This window comes from Sander lucioperca, chromosome 24, assembly GCF_008315115.2.
Source record: "Sander lucioperca isolate FBNREF2018 chromosome 24, SLUC_FBN_1.2, whole genome shotgun sequence".
NCBI classification, from domain to species: Eukaryota; Metazoa; Chordata; class Actinopteri; order Perciformes; family Percidae; genus Sander; species Sander lucioperca.
The window spans coordinates 14,916,294-14,940,245 of record NC_050196.1 but is presented as its reverse complement, the minus strand read 5'-3'; the positions used below and the strand labels follow the sequence as shown (position 1 = coordinate 14,940,245).

The following is a 23,952-nucleotide window of genomic DNA, read 5'->3' as shown; positions in this document are numbered from 1 at the left end:
CGTGTTTAACAGAAAAAAAACACTATTATATATGTCATCAATCTATGCTTTGCAGTTTATTGCAGGGAGTAATGTTGAAATGAAAAGCGATGTTATTGACTGTTTTTTGCTGTCTTGTCTCGTTTTGTTTACATTTTCCATAAAGAACAGTGAACAGTGTATTATGTGCTCCTCGTCAACAAAAAGAAAACATTTAAAGAGAACAATGCCACTCAATGTTCAGCCAACTTGTTTAATTATGAAGCACCCATTAAAGAAGGTGCTGTATTTCACAGACAACCGACAACAGATCAACAAGATGCAAGCTGAGGCTGACTGCAGAGATATATGTGTATCTTTACTCCTATGATACATTCCTCCCAGTATGGCTGCTGACCGTTGCTGTAAAATAAGAGAGTTTAAATAGAAAAACCTTGCTCTTTTACCAAAAACCTGTCTGGCATTTACTGTTGATGATTCGCATAGCTGAAAAGTTATCGGCTCTCAATATATGTTGTTGAATGCTGTCTACAGTTAGTTTTCTGTGGAAATAATGTAAAAGACACCAACAAACAAATAACTTGCCAATAAATGCAATGCAGCTATTTCTTAACAGCATAAGATGGTGGATATCTTTAACCTAGAGCCTAAAAAGCAAGACATAATCCCTGAAGACTGATAGTAGCTGGAACGCTTCTGGCATTTACAGCTTGAGGGCCGCGACACCGCCTCTAAACAGCATCACTGTGGTGATACCGGGCCCTCAGAAGTGAAAGTGTATGAATGTGAAATAGGATGAATCGGCTTGCCACAATAACCTTTTGTTTGTGGCAACACATGGTCACGGGTCTACATGTAGAAACCCACCTGTGATAGTGAACATCCAGCAGCTGATGCAGCTTTGTAGACCAAAAACTCAAGAAATACATTTTCCATTTTCTTTCCTCCTGAATCACACCTTCTTTTGTCACATCAATCACCTCATTTTGTGCTGGAAATCTCAATGCTTTTGCTCATATTATCACCTATAATATATAATATAATACAGACAGGAGACCTTTATTGCATCCTCTATCTAAGCTTGTTGGGTTTGGGATCCTAAAATCTAATCTTTAACAATATATTACCATTGAATTCATTTCATATAATAAGTCTAATGCCTGTAGCGCAAAATGTCTAAGTATCTTTTGTTGTGAAATGTGAGCTAAATATATCCATCATGGAGGAAAGTCAAAGCTTCTTTGTGAATGTAGAAAAATTAAAAAAAAAAAAAGCAGGTGGAAAACATGGCCGACATTAAATATGAAGCACTGCGTGGAGAACACATACACACCTTCACACACGCACTGTCTTAACTTAAATGCCCTGTTCTCCTCCCGCCTGTGCTGTCAAGGGTAATAAAACTAACTTACAACTGTGCTTCCGCCGCACAGCGAAAAAGCACAGCTCCTCCCTCCCCCTTAACTTCATTTAAATGTGCAAAGCTCTTCTCACATCTTGAAAGGATGTTGATGACTAGAGCACAAATCTCCATACATTTCCATGAGGGGAATCTGCACAATCAGAGTGATCTGTGAGGAAATAGCCGGCAGGTTTATGAAAATATAAATTGAGATTTTTTTTATTAGGAGTGCAGGAAATGAAATATGAAGCAATAAATGAAATATTTCCTTTCAGCGGAGATATATCATATTGATGCAGTTGTTATTGGCGTGGGCTGAGGGCAACAGTTTTATGAAATGGAAATGTGGAGGTCCTTACTATAAAGCTTTATTGATTAACATAAAATAGCGTTCACCGCCTTGATGCCATTATACTTAAAAGCTTTAGAGGAGCACAACATGACAGATCATGTTAAAAAAATGAAAACAAACATCTTAAATCATAGGAAGAGTTTGTGTTATGTTGTTGTGTTATCAAAGTTTAAGATTAAAAGGTTAGTTCACCCAAATTAGAAATAATCATGAGTGGTATCGTGATGGTGAATGTAATTTGGAACTACTTTATATCAAAGAAATAGACGCTGAACTTGAAATCAAAACCTACATGGCAGGTATCTGCAGTACGGCCAGACCGACTGAATCACCATCATAACCCCTTGCATTAGATATAAATCCATAGTAATTGGCAACATTAAAACACTTTATTAACCCTCCTGTTATCCTCGGGTCAAATTTGACCCCTTTTTTAAAGTTTCTTCATCTGAAATTTGGATTTCTTTGAACCAAATTGTGCAAAAATAACATGCATGGTTCCCTACCCCTATTCACAAGTAAAATTAAGGATCAGATCACTACTTTCATAGAATGCTGGGTGTTTATGAAGATTATCAACATACGTTCCTCTGATCTTAAGTGTTAGTCAAAATAATATCATAATTTCAGCTTTTATTAACTATAAATGAGGTTTATTGACCATTAATTCCAAGTAAGTAACGATAATAAGTAATAAGTGTAAAACTAGAAGTGAAAAAAAGCAACAAACGTCAAAAAAAGTGTGGACCCAGGAGGACAACATGGGCATGGTCGACAGATAGACAACGCAAGGGTTAAACCAATTTGTTTGTGATATTACAATACATTTGCTGTCACTTGTACGTTTTCTTTTCTGAAATAGTTATACTGTACAGCCTTTCTCAAATACAACTATAAGATTAAAGTCACAAATATAAAAATGGTTCTGCTTCTGTGATAGAAAAAGACGTCTATTAAAAGTCTATTAAAAGGTTTAACATCATGCATGCATATGTTATGTCAAACATACTAAGTGGGGATTCAAACTGAAAGCAGGAACAGAGAAATGCGTTCATCAGCCTGTAAAACACCACACAGTGTCCTCTAAAACTCAGAGAACCAAGTTGGTTTCCTCTTAAAATAAATCCCAGATGAATGACAAGTAACCAATGACTGTCAACATGCTTACCAAAGACTTTGAGGAAGATCTCCCTTTCCTGAGACCCTGCCTTGTTGGTGGCCTTGCAGGTGTAGGTGCCCCCGTCGCCCTGGCGGATGTTGCGGATGGTTAACATGCTCCGCCCGCCTTCCAGCCTGGTGATAATGTACTGCTCGGATGGCTCCAGCTGCTGCCCTTTCCTGCACAGGCAAAAAGCAGAGGTACACACCGCAGATGAGCGAAGACAGGAAAATATAACAACCCACTCACACCTGACAGTGACCTGCGTTCACACTGCAGAACACGTTTGATATTACAGATGTATAATCTTAGCACTTTGGGTGTCAACTGATCCCATAAAAGAGAGGCTAAGTGCAGACAGCTTGACTTTGAAGCTATTTCTATCTATAGCACATAAGCAGGCGAAAACATGATGGAACTTTTTATAGAAACCCTTTCAAGCGTGATAGAAGTATTGTTTCTGATGGACATAGCTTTCTATAATTGAAAGTTCAATGAATCATTTGCAGTATGTCATCAGAAATCTCCGCACGCTACGACTTCTCAAACTCGGCCATGCAGAAAAATACCATCTTCATATCCTCAGTCAATGTTTGAGTCTCGTCGGAGCTCACTTGTGCGTTGTGTACATTTGGTTATGGACTGAAGGGCTCACTAAATGACTCCGGTGTGGTGTGGAATACAGTGCTGACTTAATGTCTTTTTCTTATTGGACTCTGTTGGGAAATTAGTCAGGAAAATAGGCAACAGCTAAATTGATCCATGTCTATATTAAAGCTTCATAGCAGAAGCATAATGGTCTGAAGCAGGTTTGCAGCCTCCCCCGCTTGTTTACTTACTGCAGCTTAACCAGCCATGTAATCTATAAGGTTAAAGGGATTGCTACTTTTGGCAGAATTTGACTTTCACCCCCCCATTCTTACACAGATTTAGACAAATGTTTGTTTTTTTATGCCATTTTCATGCAGGCTAAAAGAATGAGATTAGCTCACTGACTAGATGTCTATCAGATCAGCAAAGACTCCCAAAAATTAGGGAAATGCACCTTTAAAATCCTCAAAAGATACATGGATAGGTATCAAACAAGTAAAGTCCCTGATTTCTTGAAAAGTATTATTTACCTGCACCCACAGCTATGTATGCCAAATATGAATTGGTTTATTTTCTTAAAGCTGCACTGATCAATATTCGTATTTTAACAATGGGTCAAATGATTATGTGCCATGTGAAAAGGGTCACTGGTAGTGTCACATCAACAGAGAATGATCACCCGACTTTACAGTTCACCTCAGCTTTAGTAACTTTAAAGTTTTGGTTCAGTCACTCCGCTTTCATAAACTATGTCAGCACCCCTTGTCAGCGAAATCGCTCTGATAAATAAATCCACTTGTACACATGGAGCCACTAAAGAGACATATTTTAGCTTCCAAAGAGACATATTATTCCCAGGAAGTGGCCAAAGCAGTTGCTGTCCTCTTAAAATAGAAGCAGAGGTTAGAGAAGACTTCTCAGTCTGATCCAGTGGAAACAGAGAGTTGATAGTCTAGAGGTCAGAGATGCAGGCTTGCGTTGTGGCTAGCAGATAAGTGGTTAGAACCCCCGGATCAGCTCAGAAAATCAAGACCGGCAAAATGAATGAGTAATGTTCTCCTTAACAACTACAACAATCTATGTATCCTTGAGCACGGTAAGTAACGTCCAGCTGCTTCAATAACCAGTGGGCTTGTGGTGTGTGTGTGTATTTGTGTGAATGTGAAGGAGGGCTGAGTATGAGAGATTCTTAAAAATAAAAGCATTATGGCTTGCGATAAAAGAAGAAAAGGGAGCTACAGCTTTACATCATCAGTTGGTATTTATTTTTAATCCACTCAAATGCTACTTTAACCCTGAAATATGAGGGACAGGTATAAAAAACACATTCTTATTTTTACCTGTTTATTCAATATGAATCATAATGCCCTCAATCTGAAACTGGCAAACTGTTTTTGTAACCTCATAAGCTACTGTGTAAATTGAATTCAAAAGCTTAGAAGCACAGAGCTTGGAATAATGCATACCTCTAAATATATTTAGAGACTCCTCTCTATGGTCTCAGACCGTATAGCCTGCTGTATGAATAAAAAATAAAAACAATCTTATTATGTTGGGGGGGATTTCAAATGTGCAGAATTCTAGACTCAACTTCACACGCAGCAATGCGATGCAGCGAGGCCTGGGCCCCAGCCTCACTGTGCTGTAGAGAAAACGAGAGGGAGGATAATTGAAAGTCGACGGAGGAAACACCAAAGCCAAGTAATAATAACACTGGCGAGCCAAAGAGGAAATGAAGAGAGGCCTCATCTTCGGAACGGACAGTACAGGACGCGGCTGCAGCACTGAATGTCATTATACTGACTGACTGCTGACAGGTAGTCCATTACCCAAGATGCATAGAGGACGAGGCGAAATCTCACACTGACAGGAAATGCAACCGGGAGCCTGGAGGACGCTGGGAGGGGTGACATCAAAAGGAAAACTAAATTGGGTTGCGATTGTTGTTTGCGCCTTAGCCGATTCTTTTGTTGCGATGTGCACATTTTAATTCTGTAGTGTTGGATCGACACGCAGGACTTACTGACCTGGGAAATGAAGGAGAAGACAATGAAGTGTTTGACAGCCAGTGGACACTGCAGAGTTTAAGATCAGCGTTGATGCACAGTGGAAGGATGTCATCTCTAAAGTGAGAGGCAGCCCTTGACACATTTTTTTTTTTTTTGGAGTAGTACACATTAATATACATTAATAATGTGTATTGTGTACTGACTGTATAGTTCCTGGGCTTATATACTATGTCTAGTTTGAATGGGTTATTATTACGTTTGATGTAGATAGATGGAAAAGAAAAAACAGTGTATATGTAATGTGTGTATGCATATATAGATAAGAGAAGCATCAAATTGTTTCGTATTTAACTAAAGTATAAAAATAGAAAAAGGGGGTAGGACCAGAAAAGTTTATTTTAAACTTCTTCCTACTCCTTTTTGAACATGGAAATTCCTTATTTGAATCATTTACAATAATTTTGGAAGATTGTGCCAAAATGTACATGTTCTTATTCATCTGTTATTTTTTAATTTTATTTTTTAACATGTTCCAAATAAACTAAACTAAAAAAGAAAAAATAATAATAATAATATAGAATAATTTTCTTCAGATGAACAGGTTAATCTATTTTAGAGCCTTTTTTAATTACCACACCAAACATGACTAAAATAGTTATTATGATACAATATGAACATAGACAGTGGGTGAAATAATTATCTAGGGACAAAGCTGCCACATGAATCAATACATCACCTCTCCCCCATCATCACTGTGAGATTTGCTGCGTTATATTATGCATGCTGTTAAATCATTAAAATCACATTTTCCTGGTTTGCTCTGTTGCTAAAAGACAAAGTAACAACACACCGAGGAGTAAATATTGTGTCTGCTGCCAGGGCTGGAAACTAGAGAGCAAGATGAATGAGACTTACAAAGTTGAGGTCGTTTCCAGCTGTGCGTCGTCTTCAGATTTTGTTTATGCTCCGCAAAGTGATGCCTGGTTTTTGTTGTTGCAGTGATTGACTTCTCTTTCAAAGCGCTACACAAGAGACTTCAGTCCTCATTACTGTTTGTATGAGTCTTGGAGACAATGTCACGTAAAACACAGGACGGATGCATTTACCAGTCTAACTACATATCTCACAGTATATTAGTTGCTGTCATCAGGTTAAATGCTGGAACATGCGACCTCTTGGTGATGAATATGTAAAGGAGATATCTGCTTGTTTACCTTGTGATGAACATCTGACTCCTTCAACATCACTTACAGTAATAGGTACGCTCTTTTCCTTGTATGCCCAAAATAACCTGAGATATATATATATATATATATATATATATATATATATATATATATATATACACACACACGTGTAGCATTGACATTATTTTGCATGCTTATTATGTATTAACGAGAAGAGCAATTATTGAGCAGGAAAAGGTGAAGAGAAGAAAAAAATGGTGAACTTGGTGAAAATTTACTGCAGATTTCTGGATGTTTAATTGTATTTAAAGCCAGTAGAAATTACACATTTTAGTTCATTTTGGTAAAATCACAATGCCAGTAGGGAAAAATATATATTCTTCAACCTCCAAAAACCAGCTACATCACAATTAATTGCACAATGAATTGTGCCTGACTCCACCAGTAGGTGGATCACTGACTTCCTGTCTGACAGGAAGCAGCATGTGAAGCTGGGGGAACACGTCTCCGACTCACAGACCATCAGGACCGGATCCCCTCAGGGCTGCGTTCTTTCCCCCCTGCTCTTCTCCCTGTACACCAACAGCTGCACCTCCAGTCACCAGTCTGTCAAGCTTCTGAAGTTTGCGGACGACACCTTCCTCATCGGACTCATCTCTGATGGAGACGAGTCCGCCTACAGGTGGGAGGCTGACCACCTGGTGACCTGGTGCAACCAAAACAATCTAGAGCTCAACGCTCTAAAGACAGTGGAGATGGTTGTGGAGTCTTTCCGCTTCCTGGGAACTACCATCTCCCGAGATCTCAAGTGGGAGCTGAACATCAGCTCCCTCGTCAAGAAAGCACAACAGAGGATGTACTTCCTGCGCCAGCTGAAGAAATTCAACCTGCCAAAGACAATGATGGTGCACTTCTACACAGCCATCATTGAGTCCATCCTCACATCCTCCATCACCATCTGGTACGCTGCTAGCACTGCCAAGGACAAGGGCAGGCTGCCAGGAGGCTGAGGTCCATCAGGACCAAAACCTCACTTCACATGAACAGTTTTTTCCCCTCCGCCTTAACAAGGCCCGGAAACCACCCTGACTCTCTCCACACCCCACCTCTGGCTCTACATGCCACTGTTACTCTGCTGTAGCGTTCCTTTTTACTTTTTACTACTGTTTAACTTATTTTATTATTTATTTTACATTTACTTTTTATCTTTATTAACACATACTGTGTGTATATGTTTATATATATTTTTTTTAATTTATATTCTTTTTATCCTTCTTATATTTAGAGAATGTGTGACATGCACCAACTACACCATGACAAATTCCTTGTATGTGTAAAAAATGTACTTGGCAATAAAGCCCTTTCTGATTCTGATTCTGATTAAACGTAAAAACAATTACCGCTTATCGCCACATGTGCCGCCAAAGACAACGAAAAACAGAGATCTTCTTAAAGACAGAAAATAATAACCTGAAATTGAGAAGAAGAATTACACCTAAGTGCGACTGTTTAGGACACTATGCTGTTGTGCATCGTTATGTTCAATTCAGGGCTACATTTAAGTGTTATTTTTACTAGCCAACATTTTCCTTTTTCATTCCTCCTTTATTATTGGAGCTGAAGTAGAAGGACAAAGCTGTCATATTTTGTCTTAGCCCCTTCACTGCAAATCAAATTGAGCCTTTTTGAATGTGTTTTCCCGTAGTTCCTTCAAGGCTGCCATTGATTACCATTCTTTCCAGTACAGCAGGAAAAACAACTTAGACACCTGCCTGAGGTTGGTGATACATCACAGTTAAAACAATGTAGGAGGTCTCTTGTCAAAGTCACATAATTTAAAAATGATTAGAAATTTTCTTCCCTGCATTATCATGTAGGCATTCTTGCACTGTAGTGAAATTAATAGCTGCCTAGGAGGTAGGAGGTGCACATTAAAAAATCGAAAACACTTCAGTATGCTTTAGAAAACAGTCAGCAGCAATGCAAAGTATAATTGATTTGTACTAAATGGGCTAAAACATACAGCAACACAGCTATGGTCCATTAAGATGAATTAACTAAGTAAAAAACAAGTGCATTATAAGAGTAAAAGAGTATGAACTTTACTGGAATGCCGATAAAGTGTTATCAATAGAGGCTCAGGTGCAAATAGCTTTTCATGATTGCCTGGTGAGTGGGTGCAAACTAATTACTCCATGTCGAGCTGTAGAGTGGATTGTGGGGAGTCAAATGCTCTTCAGGCTCAAATTTTCACACTGGTGCTATGTGGCTTGTGATACAATTGTGTGGTTGCTTAAGGCAATGTGCGAGGGCGGACTATAAATTCCTCTTTTGTCAAAGAACATCTACTTGATCTGAAACTAAAACACTGAATATATATACACGTATATTTTAAGCATGGGAGCATAGTTCGTGTTCCGGGAGAAGTTACAGGAAAAGCAAAAGACTTTCACCCAGGAAACGGGTGTTCGTGTCCCAGGTATACTACTTAGGGGTGGCCGCGGTTTTAATACAAACCACAATCTTTTTTTCTAGTCTTAACTAGTCGTTTTGGTGCCTAAACTTAACCGTTATCGCCACATGACAGTCAGCTTTTGTCAGCTGAACTTAACTGTTACGGCTGCTGTCACCACCCTCACCTTACTGTACCTGGTATCAGGCTCACAGTTACCTTTTCTCAGCTAAATTTAACTATGTTAAAAAAATGTTTTAACTATGTTAAATCTTAACTATCATGTGACAGGTCGGCTTCGCCGCAAGTTCGTAAGATATCTAACCATTTTTTGTGCATAAGTTCTCGTACGATATCCTAAGAACTCGTTCATGAGAATGCGAGGTTCAGGTTTGGCTCCTTATTCAATAGTGTGCTTCCAACTTTGGGGCAATGCTTTGGAGAAGGCCAACTGTGAACAAAGCCAGGTCAATAAAGGAATGCTTGTTTGGTGCGGAAGAGTCCTGACCTCAACCAACTCTTTTTGGATACATTGGAACTCCAATGCAACATCAGCGCCAAACCTGACTAATGCTCTTGTGGCTGAATGAGAACAAATCCCTGCAGCCAGATTCCAAATTCCAAAGAAGCTTTACCGGAGGAGAGGAGGCTGTTATAGCAGCAGATAAACAAATCCACTTGTGTATTGCCATCCTTCATCTTTGAGGGCCCCAGCAGTTTTCAAAACCGGATGTTTTCCTATCCAATATCTGTCTGAACTGAATGTCAGAGACCAACGCTACCGTAGGTGTTAAGGAAGTAGAAGATACCTGTGCCATGTCACCACAGGGTCAGGAGATCCAGAGGTCATGCATGTAAAGGTGACTGATTCCTGGTAGTCAGCTGTGGCATTGAAGGACTGCTGGAACACTGACAACACCGGAGGGACTGCAGACACAAAAACAGAGCAGAGAATAACACAATCAGACATTAGACCCTGAGAGTTAATAGGATGAATCACTAAAAGCCAAATCTGACTGTATTTTAAAAGAAATTTCAGTCTGTTTTCAAATGGATTAAAATGGCCTTTTGCGAGTGGCCTGTAAACAATCACAGAAAATGCTACTTCTGTTGGTAATCCCATGTTGATATCACATAACATTTTGACCCAGCTTTTGGTAAAAACACAAAGGAGCTGAACACAGATGTGAAACCATAATACTATTGTCTGATTTGGAAACGCTCAGCTAAATCCATACAAACATTGGCAAGACAGAAAATGTGTTTCGACATCAAAAACAACTGCACCGTCTATGAATAAAAGCACTTTTCTTTTGTGGATGAACTATTCAGTCCCTGTCAAGTGCTCAACACCAGCCATTGTTTGACATTGTTTGACTTGTCGGGCCAATTTCTGCCGAGTCAAAATTAGAAGTGCTGCATCGCTGTGAATTTGAAAGGTTATTGGTTTGAAAGGCATGTGAGTACAAACTGGAAAAGCCTGCGCTCTCTCAGGTATGTGATATATACTTTGTTTGTTTTTTGTTATGACAAATAATTTGATTAAAAAACTGGTCACCATTAATACAAATTCTAACCGGACTTTTATCTTTTATTTCAATATTTTTTCACATATGTTCTTGAGCCATAAGGATAGATCGTATACTTTGATGATGATTTTTGTGCTTAAATGTAGTGGCACTTTTGTTATTATTATTATTATCTTTTTTGGTCTTCTCTCGCTCTCTTTTCTCTATGTAAAAGCAACCGTTCACTGATCGACAGTCTATTTCAGTTTGTTGTATTATCTGAGAAAGGGGCTGGGAAAGTAAGATTTTTTTTCTTCATCCAGCTCCTTTCTGATCATGGATATGTAATGTTATATAGCAAATCATTTGTGGTTCAATTATATTATATATTATATATATATATATTATATTATTATGTGTGAGCGGGGGAAAAAACAATGTGAAGTAAATTGGTCTAAACATTCCAATGCAGCACATAAATACATACAGTATACAGTATATATTAATACAATATGTCTTGCTAATCTCTTAGAAACAGCAGTATTGCCAAGCAGCAGAGGTCTTGATGACTTTATCAAGAGTATATGTTGAGCGCTGTCACAAACACGCAGCGTGTCCCTGCCATCCAATCAGTTGAGGACTGTCATCTTCTCATTCAGTGAAAGGAGAGCAGAGGGATAGTCTTTTCTCCGTTTGCCTTTGCACTGACAAGGGAATGACAGCTTTATGACACAAGCATGTTTATCAGGCGTCAAACTCCATTTCTCAAGCCTGTATTTATGGTGTACTTCTACCTCCACTATAACTGCTCCGCTGTGGCTCTGTCCAATCTCAGGGCATCATTAAGCTTGTTCGGAGCAGCTGGTTGTAGCTTTGGAGCCTTTACTCCCTCAGTTTGTTTCCGTTGGGCAGAGAACAATTACACTTAAATTAGGGCACCACCTGAACACCTGAGGCAACTGTCTGAAGAAAACATATACATATTACATAAAACAAAAGTTATAGGTCATGGTTTTATTTCAGTTAGCCTAATAGCTAACTGAGATAAGATCCATATCAATGCAAATCAAACCAGCTATTAGGTGGTGAAGGGTATGTGATGATGTGGGGCTACTTTAATTCCAATGGCCAAGGGAACTTTATCAGGATGCATAGTATCCTGGATCCATGAAATAACCTTTAAAAATAAAAATCTGCCTTCCTCTATGGGAATTTAACATAGGGGTATGTATAATTATGGCCCCTGTATTTTAAGGAAGAACATTTATTTATTTATAATACATTATTAATTCACAAAAAAAATTGGTGTCCTTAAAAGGTTGGATTTTTCCTCATTTTTTTTAATTAAGGCATTAAGATCAATTTCCAATCAATTTTTTTATTCCTCTTTTTAGTCAACTTGACCATGGGTATGAATACTTATGAGCAGCACTGTATATTGTGATATAATACCATTTTAGCTGCATGGAAAATCTATTGTGATATTAAAGTACTTTTGTCACAATGATGCAAAAATAATTTGCAATGTTACTTACATAGGGGCAACCCTGTGGCATTAGGTTTAAGGCAAGGACCATTAACTTCAAGGTCCCTGGTTCAGGACCTTTGTCGCATGTCATTCCACATCTGTGTCTTCCTATTTTCTGGTATCTGTCTACTGTCAAAATCTCTAATGAAAATGTGCCTGGAAAATCCTTAAAAAATACCGTATCTGGATATCGTTTCTGGATAATGAAAAGCACTAAATGAAAATGCACGCCAAATGCATTGCAACTGGGATACTATTGGATTGACCACACCACATCTGGCATTGGAGATCTCGACCAAGTTTAAAAGCAATCTGTACTGTTTGGCCACATTCTTAATTAAAAAATCATCTAGCCTCCCTGCATGTTGAGAGGTCCTCTAACTCCTCCCTTCTATTTTAAGCAAGTCCTGAAAAAGCTACAAAAGAAAGAAAAAAGAAGTAAGGCCCATTGACCGAGATCATTTGCATAATATTGTCTGACAACAGAATCGTGGACAGAATCGAGATAATGACAATAATTATTAATGCCAGAATGCGATGCCAGATTATGTATCTAGATACAGATCACATTTAAGTGTAAATTAGGTCTAAACCTTTAGTGAAATTACATTTGACTTATCCCACTACTGTAATCTGTCTCAAACAACAGATTACTAAAAATATCTGCAATACATAAGTAGGAGGCATGTTCTGCATCTCTTGTTTACAAGCCCTGGATTGCTTGTGATTATTACTATTGGTTTTAATCTAAACTTATTTAAACATGCTTTGTTTACTGTAAAACAACCAGAAAACACTACATGCACCCATACTCATTCTGACAGAAGCTTTATCTTTGCATCAGTTTCATTTACAATTCAGTTAACTGATCTAAGATGAAGATTAACATAAAGTCAGTGCACACAAAGAGTTGTTAGCATGAAAATGAAGGGGAATCGTTTCTAAAAAACGTCAGGAATTTTGTCTCTGAAAAGCTGGCTATTTTGATCCTGCAAATAAAAACCCACTTAACAGATGTTTGCACTTGCGTTAAACATGTGTTATTGTAACTGGTGGCTGCACAGTGATATCATTTCAGCACCATTTCATGTTTCTCTTTTTAAAAAAAAAGGGTTGAAAGGCATTAAAGGTGTCACTTTTTGGGGACACAAAGCTGAATTGTTTTATATTCCAAAACTGATATTTAGTGTGGGAGTTAGTTAATGAATTAGATTTGTTCTCCAAGTCATGTCATCTGGAAGACACTTGTTCCCCATAGATCTAAAAACAACTCGGTAGAAGATAAAAAAAAATAAAATAAAAAGTAATGAAACACAGTTGTGAAGTTGGTGAGAACAAACCCATTTTACATAACTTGGGATAATGAATGAGGAATTCTAATCAAAACAAAACATCATGGCAGATACCTAATGAACCAAACACTTTGGTGTCCTGTAGGCTTTTTTAAAAAGATCAATTACTCTGACAACACCAGTGTGTATTACAGTACTGCGCGAGTGAAAACTCATCACGCTACATCTTAATTCCACAGTATCTGATCTATCTGCTGTCTCCTGGTGTCTATTTATCATTACGTTATTGCCATGTACAGAAAAAGTCAAGAGGCACTAGAATCCACACACAATACAAAATGCATGCCTTAGCGAGTGCACACACACATGTACAGAGACACACATCAAGGTGCAGAAAGCTCTTCAGGGATAAAAATGGCCTAAGCAATAATCAAGCACCATGAGTCCTTTCCAATAGTCCTGACTTAGCGATAGAGAGGAGCAAGCATCTGCCGGACATGATAACCATTGATTTCCACGCCAATAGATCTCCATTCTCCTTGTCTCTCTCTTCCTATGCAACACCCCCCCACATCAGTGAGGCTTGATGAAAACAGCCCTGTTAATGAGACACACTGCCATGCAGAAAGACTTCAAAAGAGCGAATCAGCAACAGGGTTTAAGCGTCCAAAAAGAATCTGGCAAAGCTTCATGAATTCTTCATGTATTAGTCATATTCTAAAAACTTCTGAGGCCTGGTGGAGATAAATGTGAGATTTACAGACATCCCCACAAGCATGAGTGTGCACTGCAAACATATTTCAAGATACAAACTCGCTTGGATTTAAATGCATCCATGAGGAGCTAGAGGACTTAAGCGCTAATGGGCTTCAGTGAACTGTGGATCACCCACGTTTAGAAGTCCTAAAATGTTCCCAGTACATGTCATAACCCTATTGCACCTAATAGAAATTTAGCAAGTGAATGTTTTGAGACAAGAGCTTTGGTGGAGCGCTTATTAGATATTTGTTTTGCCTTCTGTATTAGCACACAAACTGGAATCAATCCAGCCCTGATTCATAATTGGGAATCTAACATGGTGCACAATCCACATCTCTTCTTGAACACCCAGCAGTAATGTTTTGATGTCACTGCAACATGATTCAAGATATCTTGAGCAGCACAGCCGGTAGTTTCAACTGACAGCTGAAAAGAGGAAGATTGCAGGTCTAATGTGTGGGTGAGTCAACCAACAATGAAGTGGATGTGTCATGAATGGGTACAAGGGAAATCACGAAGTTATTTGCATCTTGCATCACCATCAGTTACCATAGAAACAAACTGTGACTACTGTGGCTATCAGGTCATCAAAATTGAGAGCTGAGATTTGTTTGGTTCTGATTAATATAAGAGGGAAACATTTGGCTTTATGGAAGGTAATCAAAATGGAGAAGTTGGCAGATGCTAGCCACAGATATGAGTTATAATCTTTGTTAATCAATCCAAACTGATTCAATTGAAACAGGGGCCCGTTTCAAGACGGAGGTTTAACAAACTCTGAGTCTAACCCTGATCTCAGTTGATTTACCCTGAGATGTGAAACTGAGTTTTCAGTTCCAGAACCGCTGATTTGAGTTGGTTCAATCAACTCAGAGTAGGTTCACTCAGAGTTAAGCGCGTGCACCACCACAATAAAGAGGCAGCATGAATGGAGCCATGATACTAGGATTCACCATGGCAACAACCACAAACAAATCGTCTGCATACTTTATCCCTCTGGAACTGGAACTACTCATGCGCACATACAGCGAGTTTGAATATATATTTTGTTAAAAATAGTAACACGGCTGCAGCTGCAAAATAGCGAGAATTGGTGTGGAAGAAAATTGCTGCTCGAGTCAATGCTTAAGCATTGACAGTGTATTAATTTCATATTTAATCACAGCTAACCTATAATATTAGCTACTGGTGAAAACTGGAATGGTATTACACCTATAATTTCATTTAGGTGCAATACTGCGGGCGAAAAAGTAAGCTACTACTAATTCCATTCTGAGGCTGCAGCACCATGTCATTATTAACAGAACTATAATTCATAATCATTTAATTCTTTTTAATGTCTCTTACTGGTTTGTGTCCAGGCAACAATAAAACGTTTAAAAAAGTTTTCAACATGAAACATCAACATGCTCTGCATACAGTGGTTTTACTAATATGCTCCGCATCACCAATGTTGTAAAGAAAACATAACGCGACACAAAGAATCTGCTGGGACGTAAAAGCATGTCCACGATGGTGGATGTTAGTAATATGAGGACGGATAAGGTATCTACATATCTGATCAACCGTGAAGAAAAAAACGATACTTCTTAAATAGGTAGTTACTGTATGTGGAAATGAAAATACATCTAGTCGGGCCTTATTATCATCTCCCGATATATGTTTAACTCTTTGTGAAGTAATAAAGCTTTTTCATCAACAGGATCGTCGACAAAAGGAAATGCCATGTTTGAGAAAAAAACATGTTATAATCAGCCTAACAACCAACCCTGTTTTTTTATTCATGCCGATAACAAACTGCTAAAATGCACCTGATACAGACTGAATGAATGAATGAGGAAATGAAAGAGGGCTGTGAGGGAGGAGACTGAGAGAAACTCAAGGTTTGTTGAAGAAAACCTGCTCCCGACCAGAGGCCTGTACTACGAATCAAGATCAACATGTCCTGGATTTCTTTCAGTTACCCGGCTTCACCTAACCTAACAACCGCGGTCCCGCATAACCTGTATCACGACGCTGGTTATCAACTAGTTCAATCAACCCAGGGTTTCCCAATCCAGCGGCGCGCGCGTTCACATAAAAGAGGCGGTGTTTGCACAATACGACCAATCACAAACATCTACCAGAGCCGCATATTTTACATAAGAAGAGCAAACTATAATTCTACATAAATATGAAGAACACTGACACGGTTTTACAGGCAAAATGCAGGAAGGAAAGCTGGCATAAAAAGCCGACGCTGTTTTACGTAAATCACAACGCTTATCCGATCAATATCACTTCCATTGTTGTAATCTACGTGATAGTAAGCTCCAGGATGTCTATATACCCACTTAAAAATGGCCAATGACACGTAACATAATTATATTTTTGATAAATTTTGAATTGTCATCCGTGCTTTTTTCTAAGGTATTTCTTTTTACCGTAAATTGGTGCATAAAAGTGTATCGGAATGCAGGAAATGAAGTCGTTGATGCTTAAAACTTCCCTGGGGGAGGACACCCAGGCCCCCCCGCTATGATATGCCCCCCTCCTCCCCTAAAGGCAGATTCTGGCCAATATACAGTACAGTACACCCACTATAATTGCCTACATTTACACTGGTCACTTCCCCATCAGTCAGGCACAAGATCTGACCATAATTACACTTTTGTTTTCCATGAACTGTGGTTGCTTTAGCCTTTTATTTCAGTTGCAACCCCAGCAGTGGTAAGCTGTGAGAGAAAATAAAAAAATATCAAAACACAATTCTAACCGATGTGCGTATTGGCAACACACGGCTGAAGAAGCCGACAAATAGCCTATATGTAATTCCCTCCGCTTCAAATCTATATCTTTCATAAAGATACCCATCAGGGAATGTTAACGGGGTTGTCGGTCTCTAAATATTTTAACTTTTATGAGCGCACCTCTCTCTCTCTCTCTCTCTCTCTCTCTCTCTCTCTCTCTCTCTGCCCACCGAGCTCCAGCTGATCTTCTAAGAACGGTGACGCCGTTATCAGTCGAGTATTGATTGGTCAGTAGGCGGTGCTTTTACACCGGTTGATCTCTAATCTCCAACATAACCTGCTCCCAACCAGGTTAGGTGTTCAGCATAAGTTACCACGGCGATTGAATCCGATCATAAGTGATCCACCTTCGTAGTACAGAAAACCCTGGGTTGAACCTGAAGTTAGCTCGTTAACGCCAAATCTCGCTTCGTAGTACAGGCCTCAGGTTAGGTTCACAGGCTCAGTTACCATAGTAACTGACTCTGAGGTTAAGTTATCTCCCTTTCTGAAACAGAAAACCCAGAGTTTCCCTCATCTCAGGGTTAACAAACTCAGAGTTTTCACTAAACCTGCTTTGTGAAACGGGCCCCTGGAATTTGACATTTTGTGAAATACACATACTTGTTTTCATGCTGAGAGGTAGATAAGAAGATACCAGTCTTGTCTGTTTGGCAACTACTGTAAGTAGGTGGTACCACCAGCCGGTTAGCTTAGCATGAAGACTGAAAATGGGGGAAAACAGCTTTCCTGGCTCGGTCCAAAGCTTAATTAAAACCATGTTTCTTTAATTTGTACAAAAAACATCATTTTATGGGATAGACTATATCTTGGTCAAGAAATAGTCCGGCACTGTTCTTGTTTTTTTTACAAAATAAACTAGTGAGATATAAATTGTTAATAAGTGAGCGAGGTAAGCAGTTCTACCGTTATTTCCAGTCTTTATACTAAGCTAAGATGAACTGCTGCTGTCTGACTGTAGCCTTACACTGACCAGACTTGTATAAGAGCGGTATCATTCTCTCTAACTCTATTCTAGAAAGCAAGTAAACTTTTTTTTTTTTTTTTACCAAAAATGACTAACAATTCCTTTAGGTAAGCCAGGCTGTGTGCCATGTATGACTCTATCTGATGTGGATACCACACTGGGGATGAAAAATGTGTTTTGTCTGCCTATAATGTGTCTCATTTCCTGGGATTCCCTTCAAAGTGCAGGGATGAAAAATCACTGCATGTCATGACAAGAAGGACAAATATGCCCATGATAAAGTGAACAGTGTCACAGAGATGGAGAGCAGGGAACCCAGACTATTTGATACTGCCCTGTAATTCTAAAAGCCTATTGACAGCATACAGAGAGCCACATTTCATGTTATTTATGTAAATTACATAATTATGTCCACTTTTCAGTACAGTTCCAAAAATTGAAAATCACTTGAGACCTTGTTGTTGAGATTATTCCTCTGCATTGGGTTTATGTACTGTGGATAAAAGGCCTACACAACTCCTCTATGATAACTTTTGGTCACATCCTGAAGTGTTCTGCATACTTCTAGACACTGAGCCTGTTTTGCCCTCAGGTTGATTAACCATTCAGTGGGGGGCCCTCTTCCCTGAAACGCCATCATCCTCAGCTATGGTCGGCTTTGATAACACACTGGAGACTAGGAGCTGCAGCGGGTCAGCGGAGCTTCATTCGCTACATGCTTATGGGCAAGAAACACACTCATCAACTGACCCATGAATATTTATAACTTCACAAGGGGGGGGGGGGGGGGGGGGTTTATATACAGTACGCTATTTCAGCCCTGCTCTCTGACAAAAATTGTTCTGCATGACTGGTTAAAGCAACGTCTGTTAACACACTGCTGAAGAAGTCAGAACTGACATTCTCCTGACATGCCGTGTCAAAAGAACAACATGACATACTGTATCGTTGCTACAAGATAAATATAACTCTGTAACGCACAGAGGTGGTGAACAAACTCAGTTGTGCTTTACGAGAGGCTGAATATCTAATCATTGGAAAGTACGAGACCTTTCATGCAGGTTTCACACAGAGCGGAAAACTTTTCACACTTTTCCTTTACAGCGTCATTCAGACTCGTCTGCTAATTGAGTCCTTAAAATAAAGTTGGTAAGTGCTCTAAGGCTGACCTGAGGGCTTTTTAAGTTCTTTTCATAGGCTTCATAGCTATAGGTATCTGTTACGTAAATGTAACTCTTGCTTGCAAGCTCTGTGTACAACATTTTACATTCATGCATTTGGAATGGATTTAAATTTAGGGAAAGTGTGCTGGTCAGCACTTTTAATAAGGCGACCAACACATAGGTCACAAGTACACACGGCTTTATTCTAATAGGTCACAAGCCAGATAACCTAAAACTACTGAAGCAGCAAATAGTAAGAAAAAAGGAAATGGCAGGATAAGAAGAGTAACGGTAAATTTGTTCAGCTTCCTTTCTGTTGGCTGTCACTGGTTCCTTATGGACAAGGACCAATGTCCATCCTGACTCTGTCACAAAAGAGAGCTAGAAGTGCTCAATGTTGGACCTCAGGAGATGAGGTGGAGCCTGAAGATGCCCTGTTGCTGCATCGGTTTAGTCCTCATCCTTTCTTCTTTATTCTTCAGGGGCTATTTTTTTTCTCCGTCTGTTCATCTTACATCACTGGTATATCCCCAGGCCCCACAATACAGAACACTTCACCATCTGTAGCTGATTGATAAAACATGTAGCGTAGTCTGTTGCACTCATTGATATACAGTACCTGAGCCTCCTAGCAATCTACTCTGCTTGTGTTCAGGGCCTCTGTGTTGTTCGACCAGTCCAGGTTGTTGTCGATACAGTATATTCTCTGGTAACCCTGCTAGCTTCCTGTTCCTTTTGGAAATATTTAGCTCCAGTAATACAACTATTCTTGCTCAACCTTGCCCTCACAATCGCAACCCACTGAAGGGAAATAATCCTACTGAATTATCCAAGTGACATGCCCCATACATAAACAGATATAGAGAGTGGAACAGCATTCTTACCTGTTTCAGCAGCTACAAAAATAGTTCTTCAGAATAAGAAGTGATTAACATGTCTAGCTTCAGGGCAGGGATGATCTGCATTGGTGAGGCTATAGGCAACAGCATAAAGAAGGTGCAACATAGCTTTCCTGAACATCACATGCCTTGCTGCATGGAAAACAACTCCTTGGGGACTCTGTAGACTCCTGAGACTGAAAAGGGCTGCTGTTGTATAACAAGCAAACACCTGTATGCAAGCTCATTTTACCTGCCCCATAACAGTCTGTGTTACCTTCAGGCAAGCTCTAGCTGGTTAAAGTTACTCTGGACCATCAAATGACACCTCGGAGCAAAGGCCTGCTTGATATTGCAGGACGGCAAACTTTGGTTGTAAGAAAGCTGATAAAAGTACTCCAAAGAAAGAAAAATTCAACCTGCAATGATAGATTTTTTTGACCACTTGGGGGCAGTATAACAAGCTAATGGTCTAGTTGCACATCAAGCCGACACAGTGATATTAGCATTCATTCGGAGGTGTGTTTCAAGCGACCTAATGAATGCATCGGTCTCCACAAACTTACCACTTTAATGCTTTACTATGTTTACTTACTGGTTGCTAACTTTGTCTGCTCTTTGGTGCTGGGAAGGTAGTGTACAACAGGGTTATCAGCCTTTTTTTGCTGAAATAAAATGTCTGGATGCAAATGAGAGCTATGATAGTGAACCAAAATGTTGCCGGTCATAAACAATGAGCTGCAAGACACTAAAACACTCTGTAACACTGAGGGGAACTGATATAATTGTGTGTGGATTTATCACAATGAGTGATCCCTTTCATATTACAGTTATTTGAAGAATTGTTGATATATAATAAAAATTCTTATAGCAGCTTTAAGTAAAACGTATGAGATACATTTGAAAGGAGCGCTTTAAGAGAACAATTTGAATGCTCAGCTAAGCTAAAACAAAACAAAAAAGGATATCCCTTAGGCAGGTGGTACCAAAATGGAGTTTCTATGAATCAGATTTTCTCTTCTTCAGGTTCAACTCACTAAATGAGAGTCTTTAGGGATCAGCTGAATGTGAAGTTCACTTCAAAGTGTCTCCCCCTCAGAGAGTGTGCTCATTTCAGGACGCTGAGCAAAGCCCTGCGCAGACTGTCCTGTCTCAGCACCACATGGCAAGTGTCGTGTCGCTGCAATAATAGGCCGTGCCTCATTGAGCAGGCTTATTGGATCTTCCTCAGAAGTGAGGTAAGTGGTGTGCTAAATTGAATGCAATTCATAGTTTTTGGGGGGCGGGCCACTCTGCTATTACATTAGGCAGGAGAGAATTACATAGGCAGAGACAATATTGCAACTGTTCAACCGTTACACGACGCTTGTGGCCTGAGTGGAATCACATTTCAATCACCTCAGCAGTCTCAGGTGACTCGCTGTAAATGAGGACAAATGAGAAAATGAAAATGACATCCTTCGATTTTTGGCCCACAGAGCCCAAAGACGTCGCTAATTGAAATTTTCGATCACACTAAAGAACAAAAAGATTTCAAGAGAATAACGCCAATGCAAGCAGAAAGAGCAGACTTGCGATAAGTGTGCTAATGATGAACTTATCCGAGTCAGTGGAGCTGAATCTGTCAAAGCTGACACCTCTGTTCTAAAACTTCAACTGAGGGTCTGCGTATTCAACCTAAATTTCCAGCTCGGTTCCTGCACACCAGCAGATGCTGTCTCCGAATCAGTGCCTTGACTCTGCAGATGATCAAAACTCTGCAAACAAGCTCTGCCAACTGTCAGCTACATTTAATAGAAGTCTAGTAACAGGCTCAACAACACCTAAGTGATCATCAACACACTCCTTGCATCATTGGGCTATTATACTGGATGCATTTTTATTTCAAGTAACACAAAAGCAAGAAAATATAGATTCTCTGACAAATATATTACTAATTAATACAAACTTAATGTGACACTGATCTCTGATCCTGTTATTATACTTTTAACCTTGGGCATCTGTAGACCTGAATGCCTTGCAGGCTTCAGAATGAAACCACTAAAGGCCAATTTATGCTTCTGCGTTAAATCGACGCCGTGGGTACGTAGAGATACGGACCCTATGCTGTAACCTGACGTGCAACTCTCAAAAAATTGAACTCCAACAACTGTGATTGGTCCCATGTGCGTGGCTTGGTAGCACTGCATTTCCCCCGACTCATTTCCTGGTTCTCCTTCTCCATAAACAACATGAAATCAAGGAGAGAGTTAACTTTTCCTGTTACAGTTTTCCGACTGTGGTAAGAAAGCACAGGGGAGACACTTTGTTTCTCTCACTATGACTCTAGAGTCGCTACTCGCTCCGAAGCTAACCACACACTCCCCAGCATACACACATGCCTGCTCTGCTATATGCTAAGTATAAACTTCAGGCCACTTATGTAGGCTACGGCAAAAGCTATGCATAGAGCCCCCGCAAAATCATAAATCCAGCTTGAGTGGTGTTCATTTATGAGAACAACAGCAACAGTAACAGGAAAACTTGTGTATGCAATCCCTTATGCATGCTAATCTGTTGACACTGTGTGAAGAGGAACGTGTCTGTGTTCTGCATAGCTGCCTGTAAAGCTCCGTACTGAATACCTTTACTTCTCAGTGAGTTTGGAGGTTTGGGTTCGTATTCAATAGAGTGTATGCTAATGGTGACTTGAAACATTTTTTTTACTGGGCTATGTCACTCTAAGAGGATTATGCTTAACAACTACAACTATCCTGCAGCTGTTTTAGTCTTTAGTCTTCTATGCCATTTTAAGCAATTCATTCTTTGGCACTTCATTCCTGCACATATTCATGACCTTTCAAGAACCAAGAAATAGTATTTGTATCATCATCCATAATTTCTGAAAGAACTGTACATTTTGAACATTACATTCGACAATTTCTGTAGCCATGAAATCCAGAAAAAAAGGGTAGAGTTGAGGTGAGATATACAGTACACATGTAATAGGCTGAGAGACCTGTAGGTCAAGCATACACATCCATCCATGAAACACATCCCAAGCTTAGACTTACAATGTTTTTCTGTAGGAAAACATTGACTTTTGGGATTTTGGCGCTCCAGTAGTCTCTGTCAAAGTACACATTTTCCTGCAGAGAGCTCCTTGTGGGTATTACAAAACAGTTTGTTACAGGCCTCGTGAAGGGGATGTAAACAAATTTCCAAATCAAGATTGGTTTTCATAGTTTTTCGCATTACTTCATCTGTGTTTCTGCAATTTCCCCTGTTATTTCAGGCTTATGAAGGGCTGGTTGACTACAAATTAATATTTATTTTTAATAATATAAATTAATAAATTATATTATTTTAGCCCCTGAATCCGCTTTGATTTCATTCTTTTTAAACCCATCATGGACATATAATTTTAAATAGCTGGGGTCTCCCTTTGAAGCACTGCTCTGTCTAAGTTGTACAGCTGGTGTTCTCATGTCATCGGATTGGGCATCGGGAGCCAGTTCCAACTTGGAATTGTTTCAAAAATTACGATTCCAATGAAATCGCTTTTTTTATTGGAATCGTTCCGATCCGATCATTGGTTCCAAATTTAACACGCGCAAGTTTTTTTTTTTTTTTTTTATCGGCCACTGTACTTCCAGGCGCTTGTGGTGTTGCAGCCATGGAGCATGGTAAGCAGCACTCTAGTGTGGCTTTTTTTTTTACATTGAAAAAGCCTGGTAAAACTGTAAATCACCATTGAATCAAAATAAAACGATGCCCAACCCTATACAGTAATGACTCAAACTGTAACTCACCGTTGACTACCATTGCAATATCCACAAAATCGATCTCGCCACGGGCCTCTACGCTGGCCTCGCAGCGGTACACGCCCTCGTCAGCCTTGGTCACTTGTTGGATCTGGAGGTTGTTGTTTGCCAGCACCTGGAACCTGCCTTTACAG

General features: G+C 39.5%; 1 protein-coding gene across 4 annotated transcripts in view; it reads right to left on the bottom strand.

Moving 5' to 3' along the window:
- The window catches only part of LOC116044484 (neural cell adhesion molecule 2), a 397,500-nt gene that overhangs the window by 53,963 nt on the left and 319,585 nt on the right, over positions 1 to 23,952 (bottom strand). For all 4 annotated transcript variants that reach the window (XM_035998698.1, XM_031291726.2, XM_035998700.1 and 1 more), the window contains 3 exons: positions 23,807 to 23,944; positions 9,941 to 10,058; positions 2,902 to 3,071 (listed from right to left, as the gene is read on the bottom strand). In XM_035998698.1, the coding sequence (XP_035854591.1) occupies positions 2,902 to 3,071; positions 9,941 to 10,058; positions 23,807 to 23,944 (426 nt within the window). The remainder of the gene's footprint in view (positions 1 to 2,901; positions 3,072 to 9,940; positions 10,059 to 23,806; positions 23,945 to 23,952) is intronic.